This window comes from Gobius niger (assembly GCF_951799975.1).
Source record: "Gobius niger genome assembly, chromosome: 5".
NCBI classification, from domain to species: Eukaryota; Metazoa; Chordata; class Actinopteri; order Gobiiformes; family Gobiidae; genus Gobius; species Gobius niger.
Genome location: NC_136856.1, coordinates 14,125,445 through 14,135,385, shown reverse-complemented (window position 1 = coordinate 14,135,385; position 9,941 = coordinate 14,125,445). Strand labels below are relative to the sequence as shown.

The 9,941-nt window shown below is 41.4% G+C and overlaps 1 protein-coding gene across 1 annotated transcript in view; it reads right to left on the bottom strand.

Moving 5' to 3' along the window:
• Positions 1-1,393: 1,393 nt before the first annotated feature.
• diaph1 (diaphanous related formin 1) overlaps positions 1,394-9,941 on the bottom strand; it is a gene marked incomplete at its 3' end in the record, with an annotated part of 30,306 nt that continues 21,758 nt past the window's right edge. Inside the window, exons 14-19 of the mRNA XM_079557040.1 lie at positions 8,777-8,841; positions 8,204-8,383; positions 4,875-5,124; positions 4,540-4,838; positions 2,871-2,985; positions 1,394-1,479 (exon numbers count right to left, since the gene is read on the bottom strand). Of these exons, the coding sequence (XP_079413166.1) occupies positions 1,394-1,479; positions 2,871-2,985; positions 4,540-4,838; positions 4,875-5,124; positions 8,204-8,383; positions 8,777-8,841 (995 nt within the window). The remainder of the gene's footprint in view (positions 1,480-2,870; positions 2,986-4,539; positions 4,839-4,874; positions 5,125-8,203; positions 8,384-8,776; positions 8,842-9,941) is intronic.

Below are 9,941 nucleotides of genomic sequence, written 5' to 3'. Positions count from 1 at the left end.
AAACGATAGAACAGTTGCAAAATAAAAAAGGGGTATTTTTCTTTTTTCTTTTTAATCAGCCCAACTACTTCAGATGTAAAGCCGAAAGTATAAGCATAGTTATTTCACCAATTTTGCATATTACATTATATTTATATCTAGTCCCAACTGATCCGATTGCAGCCTCAAAAGCACCCTGGACTATCACTCCCACACACACACACACACACACACACACGCGCACACACACACACACACACACACACACACACACAGTAAGCACTTTTCTTGTAAACCGGTTGCTCATTAAGAAGAGAATAATAAACCTAAGTGGAAACAGCGAGATATGCACACACCTACAGAGAAGGAAATTGATTTGTTTGAAACACAGGGAGATCAAAAGGCTTATTATAATTGGTTGGTAAATGCGGCTGAGCGCCCCAACCCTCTCCTCTTGAGGCATATACGAAAACGACGCCAGCGCAATAACAAATATTTATGCATCAACGGTAAAAGTTCCTGTGATCGACTGCGTACGTAAAATGAAAAAGCAAAGCACTGGCCATAAGACAAAATAATGTAGCTCCCAATTTTAATTAAAAGAAACTACACAGCAGGCACGATAAACACTTGATCCTATACCATTAGAAGGATTAATAAAATGTGCTTGTAGCTTTTCTTTAAATCACAAATCCAATTAATCGGCTCTGCTTTCCAAACCCAGGCCTTCCCCACAACACCATGTGCCTTTCTTTCCCCCTCCCTTTTTGCCAGTCACTCACCGACTCGCAGTCTTTGCTAATTGGGCTCCTAGAGTAAGAAACTTCAAAAAGACACCTGCTCTGCCCTGAAGAATAAAGAAAGGGTGCACATCCATTTTATAGCAACATAGTAGTTCTTCTCAGTCAAAAACTGTATCGTTTTAAAAAGGTCCAGTGGGAATAACAAAAATCATGTCCCCTGTGCAAAAGGTGCCAAACAGACTTGTGTGAACAAAAACAAATCCATTAAACCAACATAAACCTTTTCATAAGCTGATCCTGTAGCTGGAATGCCAAGTCCCTGTCTACAGGAGTGTGAAATGGATCAACTAGACCCATTAGTGGATCATTTAAAGTCATAACGTTGTCTAGGTAGACATGGAAGAAAAATCTATAACACAAGGCCATGAACAGTCCACGTTCACATGCAAGAGTCGGCTCTACATTTTTGAGTTGTTGCTATGAGAGATGTGGAGCCAGCTAGAGGGTGTGTCTCCCACGATCAGTGCTGTACTCATCCACAGAGCCCCGAGAGGTCACAACCCCTGACCCTGCCCTGGGCTCACTAACCCTGTGCACACTTGTTTGACTGTGTGGGAGTGAGCTGCGCATGAGCTGAGCTGGAGGCAGGAGAGAGGAGGAGAGAGAGGAGGTCAGAGAGGTGCAGTGGTGGTGTGATGTGGTGTCAGGAACAAGGAGAGAGCCACATGAGGAGCACAGAGGACCAACTGGTTCCTATCTGTGAAACATTTAACAGAATTCATAATCATAGGGCTTCAAGAGTGATGTCCGGTCAACTTCAATAAAAACAGCTCATTCGGGCAATCGCATAATTAGGCAAGAGAAGAACACATCCCGTGCCACTGCAATAAAAAAGTCAAATTATTTGATTTATTTATTTTTTTACTATTATTGGGGGTTGAAAGTTTTGTTTTGAATTGGGCATTGTTTTTATTTCTTTGTTTACTCTTGTAGAGCATAAGTCAAATGTTCACAAATAGAGAATGATGCATCATACAGTAATGAAACCTGTGCCCAATGTACTTTCTATGACCTGTCACATATCATTTTTTAAAGTAGCAGTGGTATTTAAACAATGAGCTTTGGCATTTTCTCCAGACAAAATTCAGACACTATTCCCCAGTGAGAACAGAACATTGTATCTCTTAAAATATAAACGATTTACATTTATTCAGAATGTCAGATTTCTAGACAGCTGGGTATAAATAAAAAGGCCACAGTGTCTACGTAGTGTGCTCGAAGGGAAGGTTATTAGACGTCAACCAGAACAGGTGCCTGTCTTTGCCCATAAAAAGTCAAGGCATCCAAGTATAGCCCAATAAAGGAGGGAGGTTAGATTAAGAACTGACAGGCATACGCTACAACTGTCATCCAGGTGAATGCCAATAGAAAAGCTGCCAACACTGACATTTACGTAACGTGCATCAACAGCTAACACAAACCTCGCTGCACGTGCGTTTCTGTTTGTGTATACAGCGCGAGTATGTGTGTGCATGTGGACCAGTCAGACTGTGAAGGTCAAATGGAATTACCTCAGCCACAGACACTGTCTGTCCATGACTTCCTGGTTACAATATGAATATGTAGGAGGGGGAGCAGAAGGTGCAGTGACATCGGGACAAGGTGATCGGAGTGGACAGGTGTGTTTGTGAGAAGCTACACTTGTGTGTCAGCAGTTTGTGCCAGGACAGCAGGTGGCCAGTCGCAGGACATCAGTGACCTTCCCCTTATCCCTCCCTCAGCTGCCCTTTCTTTGTCCATCTCACCCCAGCCCCAAAGTCCCTGTTCATCTCATCTGATGATGCCCAGGACACATTTAGATGAAGATGAACACAGACACAGGTGCAGGTGGTTTATTCATAAAGCGGTGTGAGAGGCTGTTTAAACACAGATGCTGAATAATGTATGTCCTCTAAACTGTGAAAGGTGCAACCTCTGAAGAGGACACTCAAAAGACAGGATAAATGTTTGTGTTTTGCAGTCTTACCTTTGGTGGCTAGTGAAAGTAGCAGGAAATGCAGGAACCATGAAATAAAGACATTATTAGTGGCATTACACACGGCATGAACTGAATTCAATATAATAACATGACATTGGACAAAGACATACTTTTTGTCTGTGAAGAGAAGGTCAAGGTGAGTTTTGCAAAAAGCTCATTGTTTTCAAACTTATCCTCTTTTGCTTTTGTCCAGAAACTGTTTTCTGAGAGGTCCTCTGGTCCAATCTGAGAGCAAAGAGGGAGAACACAACATTGATTAAAGTACTGTATAATGGAAGAGAAATGAAAACATTGTGTGATAAGGAGACAATCAGATACAGTTATTGAGGAGGCAGCACAATAATAGGGGATTGGGCAAATGAACAGTTATTTTCTCTAAGGCGCAGTCTCTTCACAAAGAAATTAGTTTAAACTCTTCAAAGCTTCTTGTGTATTTGGTTTGTTTTACCACTACTTGCTTCCCTTTTCTGTTTGTATAATGCAATTAACAGCTTTTCTTTACTGCAAGTGTCTTCATCAAGGAAAACATGAGGAAGAACACAACAAATTGAGGTAAATGTATTATATACAGATTTTCATTATTACATTGTAAGCCTGGAGGACAGGAAATGGTGGTGAAAGGAAATGTGAGATGGCGTTGAACTGAAGTAGCAAAAAGTGTGTGTGAGCTCATAAAAATAAAAGATGAGACCGAGCTTGAAAAAAACTTAATTTGAATTACAAAAGAATACCATCCTTTCTAGCAGCAATTTAATTATCTTTCAGTGGCACACAGTTAAAAGAAGAAAGCTTATTAAAAAGCAATTTCTGTGACATCCTCGTCAAACACTCTCACCAGTTCACCAGCCCAAAGAGAGCAGGAGAGAGAAGCTAAATGCTGATGAAGTCTGTTGAAGCCATTAAACTGTAGCTTTAGGCTAAAGAAAGACAGAAGCCGTTTTGATGTTTTAACCATCACAGATGAGAGGAGGAGAGTATGAGGGAAATTGTCATGAGATGCACGTATACACAAGTCATTTTAGGTCAGAATCAACCAAATGTATGCACCACATTAGAGTAATAAGATATAATACACTGTAGAAAAGTTGGCATTCCACTCTAATTTTGTCACAAAGAATCGTATTGCTTCTGAAGCATGAGATGGGGGTGAAACATTTGTGAATGTAGTATGTGTGTGTGCGTGGTTGGTGGTGTTCGGAGGGGCCAATGGCATCTGATATATTATTAATATCACCACACATTCAAGACTTAGTTTCTGTAATATTTAACTACCGTATTTTCCGGACAATTAGTCACACTTTTTTCCATAGTTTGGCTCAGGGTGCGACTTATACTCAGGTGCCACTTGTACATCAAAATATATAATTTCACATGATTGATATTTTCAGCCACGAGAGGGCACTCTAGGCTTGTGTACCAGCATCTGCTACTCCTGTAAAAGTGTGGAGTGAGCAAGAAACTTGTTAGGGAATGGCAAAAAGCAGAGGTTACTCTTACTGCAATAAAGAAAACAAAAAAAGCTAATCGCGGGCGCTTTGCAAATGGGTACTTGAACGACTTGCTGCAAGGAAAGGCTTGCCAACGAGGCAGTTACGCCTCAATGTAAAAGTAGTTGCCAAGGCTGGTGACTTATATATTGTTTTCTTCTTCAGTCTGCATTTTTTGGCTGGTGCGACTTATACTCCAGAGAGAAGTCCGGAAAATACGGTATTCACTTTCTCAAGTGGGACATATCCACCAACTTCTTTGTGATTTTGAGAGAACTGTATAAAAACCAACCTTTCTCCAGTTGGCTCTCTTCAGCTGGACCTCAGGTTTATATTCCTTCTTTGGCTGCAGGCCATAAGGCAGTGGGGGCGGCGCAGCAGTCCAGCCCGCGAGCATGGGAGGAGGAGGCATTCCCATGCCCGGGGGAGGAGGGGGAATGCCTGGTCCCCCCGGTGGAGGGGGAGGAGGTGGGGGTCCCATACCTGGCAGAGGGGGAGGTGGGGGTGGTCCACCCATTCCAGGCAAAGGTGGAGGAGGAGGTGGACCAGGCATACCTGGCAAAGGTGGCGGAGGAGGGGGTCCAGGCATACCTGGCAAAGGTGGCGGAGGAGGGGGTCCAGGCATACCGGGCAGGGGTGGAGGCGGAGGGGGTCCAGGCATACCTGGCAGGGGTGGAGGCGGGGGCGGTCCAGGCATCCCAGGTAATGGTGGTGGAGGTGGGGGGACAGCCATGCCTGCATGGCCAGGAGGGGGAAGTCCAGTGCTCTGAGAGGGTAAGGGAGGTGGAGGTGGGGGAAGTCCAGGTGTTGCCACAGGAACAGTCACTGTTACGACTTTAGTTTTGGCTTCCTCCAGATCCTTTTGGAGCTTTTCAATCTAGAAAAGATAAAGATTATCAAGAATATCAAGTTACAGGTAGATCACTACCAAAAACTTGCATCAAGATCCTTAAACATATTTTCATTTTGTCTTCTTTGTTGTGCATCAATACCCAATACCCATTTTCAACAGTTAACTTAACTTAAAATAAACACACAAAAATGGGCAGCCCGGTGGCGCAGCAGTTTGCATGTTCTCTCCGTAACTGCGTAGGTTTCCTCCGGGTACTCCGGTTTCCCCTACCACTAAAAACATGTACAATAGGTTAATCCTCCAGCCAGGTGTTTCTGACCATTAGCCTGGCAGATGGGTCCCCGAGCACCGGCCTACGCTGGCAGGTCACACTGCTCCTATAGGCTTGAATGGAAGGGTCAAATGCAGAGAACAAATGTAATAAATAAAATAATTAAAGTAATATAATTAATAAAGCATAACTTAACTTAACTTTTCAAATAATCACTTGTTCGAACAGTATAGACCGATTTATCCTGAAGTACATTGGATGAACAATTGAAGAGCGATGAGAAAAATGCGTTTTATAAGAGTTTGGGCAACTTTTAGCCACTTATAAGGAAGTCGGCTAGAGGGTAATCAAGTCCAAATAGAATTTGAAAAAAAAATGAAACATCTTAGAAAAGAAAAAACTTTATAATTAAAATTCTGAATTGAGTCCATGATTGATCAGTCGATTGCCAGTAATAACAACTGCCAGTAGGGCAAACAAATAGCATCCAACTGTGTATTTGAGTTCTTACACTTGAAGACACACACACTTTTTTCTCCCCAAGTATGTTTCAGCATCTAAATCTTGTGTATCGGGGATAATTAATTTTAAACATAAAAAGGTCTGAAGCAAGTTTTCTGACAGCAGAAGCAGATGAATAGCTGGGCACCGCATGAAAATGGACAAATGCAAAAGTGAAAGATCTCTACATGTGAAGAAATCTTCAATGAACGGAATCGCCAGCAGACACTAAACAATCCGGATAAAAACCTTGGCTCATGACACTTTGGCCATTGCTATAGGAATACGGCAAGTCTTACTGTGTGTGATGCGAATACAGCTCTGTTGGAACGAGTCACAGCAGATAAAGCTCACTTTATAATGAGCACGATTCTCTATCGGACACACACACACACACACACACACACACACACACACACACACACACACACACACACACACACACACACGACAGTCTGTTCTGGGTCACTGGCTGTGCACCACTTTGCGTCATTCAGGGGACAGGCCACATGCAGCTGGTGAGGCAACAGGGCAAAGAACCATCAGTTATCTTCAATACCATTAATATGAATACTTCATAATAAATGGGGCTGGGCAATATGGCAAAAATACAGTTTTGCTCAAAAGTTTACAAACCCTGGCAGAACTTTAGATTTGTATTCAGAGAATATGAATGATAACACAAAACGTTTTTCCTCAGTCATAGTAAATGTCTGTGCGGAGCCATTTATGGTGAAACAACTGAGTTTGCAATTTTTAAATCATAATGATAATTGTAACTGCCAAAATGACCCTGAAAAAAAAAGCTTACATACCTTGGCCTGATCCACAAGTTGACACAAACAGGTTTGAATGGCTACTAAAAGTAAGCATCCTCACCTGTAAGTTAACCTGTGTTTGTAATTATTGTGTGTATAAAAGGTCAGCGAGTTTCTTGCATCTTTTATCCAGTGTTGCACTGGCGTTTCTGGTTTCTGAGTCATGAGGAAAGCAAAAGAATTGTCAAGAGAATCTGCAAGAAAAGGTCGTTGAACTGTATAAAATGGATATATATCTTATAAAAAAAGATATCCAAGATACTGGGTGGATCAATCAGCAGTGTTCAAACTGTAAGTGGATAATGCAGAATTCTGAGAAAACATTTTGTTATCATCATTCATATTCTCTGAAAAATGGCCAAAATAATAATAAAAAATGTATTAATGTGAACAATGAAGCAAGGGGAAGATAACATGATCTCCAAAAGGTATGAATGATTGACATTTCCATAATATTTATCTATCTGTTAACATGGGACTGGAGAAGTCCACATAAAATCAGTCACTACATGAAAACAAAGCCGTTTTTCGGCCGCACTGAGAAACGGTGCAGTGTTGACTTGTTGGTGCAAATGAACATTGGCCGTTTTACACAAATCAATCCACTAAACATCCGATTTGAGCTGTTCTCCGTTTAAATGAACGGGCTTCATGCTCGACCAGAAGTATCTGTACAACGGAAGTGCCGAGACAAAGCAAAAAGTGGCAAAAGTGGGCGGCGCGGAATAAGGTGAATAAGCTTTTCTTGGCAGCCTAGAGTCTTTCAATAATACTTTAAAGGGATTTTTAACCTTTCTTCCTTACAAGAGTCTTCTAGAACTAAGATGTATTTGCGGTTTGTCACGCACTGCTCTTTGGAGGTCCATCCACTGATCTTCAATGATCTTTAGGTCAAGAGACCTTCACTCCCCAATACAAGAGGTCAAGAAAATTGTCTTAAAAACTTAACAGGCCTCTGAATAATACATATTTCATTTGTATTATTCATAAATAGATGGTGGACATTAAAGATGAAAATACCATATGAATGACAAATGTCGCAGCCACACATACATGCCTTAATGGCATTAATGGACAGACATTTTAAACTGCAAGACTTAATGTAGGACACTAATGCAGCATAGGCGACAGGCTCAGGTGGTAAGTCGTCTTATAACTGCAGATTGGCCGTTCGATCTTAGCTCTGATCAGTGTATACTGTTGTTGTGTCCTTGGTCAACTGTGAGTGAGGGATTGGGCTGTGGTCAGTGTGTGCATTTGTGAAGCAAAAACAACCTTAACGCATTCCCTCCACAACACATACTTAATGACAGAGCAGTATGATCTAGTGATGCTTACAACAAAATGTTTCAGTATTATATTGAGCAGTGTTATCTACCCTTATCTTCTTAATATGGATTATGTTCAAATGCACCAGATGAACATAAAATGTATAACATGCTGAAAAGTCTCCAGCGATGCTAATTGTAAGTGCAGAAGTTTGACGGGCACAGATGAGACAGTGAGGTGGTACCTGCTGCTGTAGACTGCTCAGCTGTGTCTGTAGGCTGTGGTTCTCTCTCTCCCGCTCCTGCTTCACAGAGGCCAGCTGTTCCTTTTCTTGGCTCAAATCCTGCAGTTTCAGCTCATAGTCCCCTTCCAGCTTTTTCAGTTCCACCTGCAACTCGTGACGCGCAGTCAACTCTGCATCCAACTAAAAGAAAGGAAAATAAAATGTACGGTGTCAATCATGCCAGTTTACTATTATATCTAGTGCCTTTGAAGCAACATTGGAATTAACCTATTTATGTGAATCCAAATATAGCCTATTTTAGCTTCCTCTGCAATTATCTTGCCAATAGGACACAAACAACACAATCAATCAGCACCACATCACAATCAAGGCATTTCCCCCACCAGGCAATTACTTTGTTCTAATAGTTTTAGTCTGATGGCTGCCTAGACTTGTTGTTTGCATATTTGCCACTGCGTGTCAGTAAGGCAAGTCACACATAAAACCAAATCAAAATGTCTTAAGGAAATATTCTGCAATCTTTATGTGGGCACTTTTGAGCTTACAACCCTGAACAGGAATTTCATATTTGACCTTCTTCTCCAGCTCCGTGGCTTTGGCCTGACTGGTTTCCACCTTAGTTTGGTCCACCATGTTATCTAAAAGAGAAAAAAAACAAAATGAACAAAAATAAGCAACGTTTTACCCTGACATTCATTTTGAATCATCTGTTGGGTTAAAGTCGATGGAAAGCTTCGTAAAAGTAGTACCACTTTCTCAAAGTCAATTAACAAGTTTGGGGGTCATTCATTATCAAATGTTCTGCTTGAGAGCAGCTACGGTAAAAGGGAAACGGACTGACCAGCGGGGCAGTTTCACAGCGTAATTGGAGTGTCTACAAGTGGTTTACTATCCACAGGCTTCTCCAGCTCCAGCAGTAAAAAGCTAATTATCAACAAGATGAATGCCACAGAGTCACTTCATCAAAGACAACCCAAGAGGGCAATCAAATCACACCGAAAGCACCCACCAACAGGCTACAAAATACCTAAGGTTTAGACAAGCAGGTACTTTCCAACCCTAATTCATCTTTTTTCCAGTATGAACATGATATTCAATCCGTCAATCATAGACAAATTTCTAGACTTTATGCATTATTAGATGTGTAATGGGGGGTTACGTCTGCCATGGTGGTAGGCTAAATGGGACAAACTTTGAATAGAAAGCTCTGAGGGAGAAGAAATGCGGGGGAAACTGTGCTGAATTTTAGAGTTCAAAGAAAAATACTAAATAATGCATGCAGGGCAGAATTGGGCTGCTTTCCACTGATAATAACTCGGGCAGCTTTAAAGGAGGCCAGCAGCCCATGTGTATCGGGACATAGAAAGAAATGGTGCAATTGGCGTTTTGTGCAGTGCACAACACAGGCCTGTCATAAACAGGAATTCATGTCATGATGCATGGTCCAAGTCGCCATTCCTTTGTGCTTCTGTGGTCAGCATGAGCTGTACGCTGGCACTCACACCAGCTAGTCAAGCTCAGAAAAATACACATACATATGGCTCTGGTTTTTGTGAAATCTCATCATAAAAAGGGTGTGCTACATTTCAAAATTATGCTTAAATCACTATTGTTGTAATTTGAAAACTTAAAATTCACAAAATAAAATAAAACAATGTCATTCATTCAAAAAAAAAAAAAAAAAAAACTTCTAGAGAATTTCGAGCACAATCAATGTCCTCCATATACCTGTAGCACA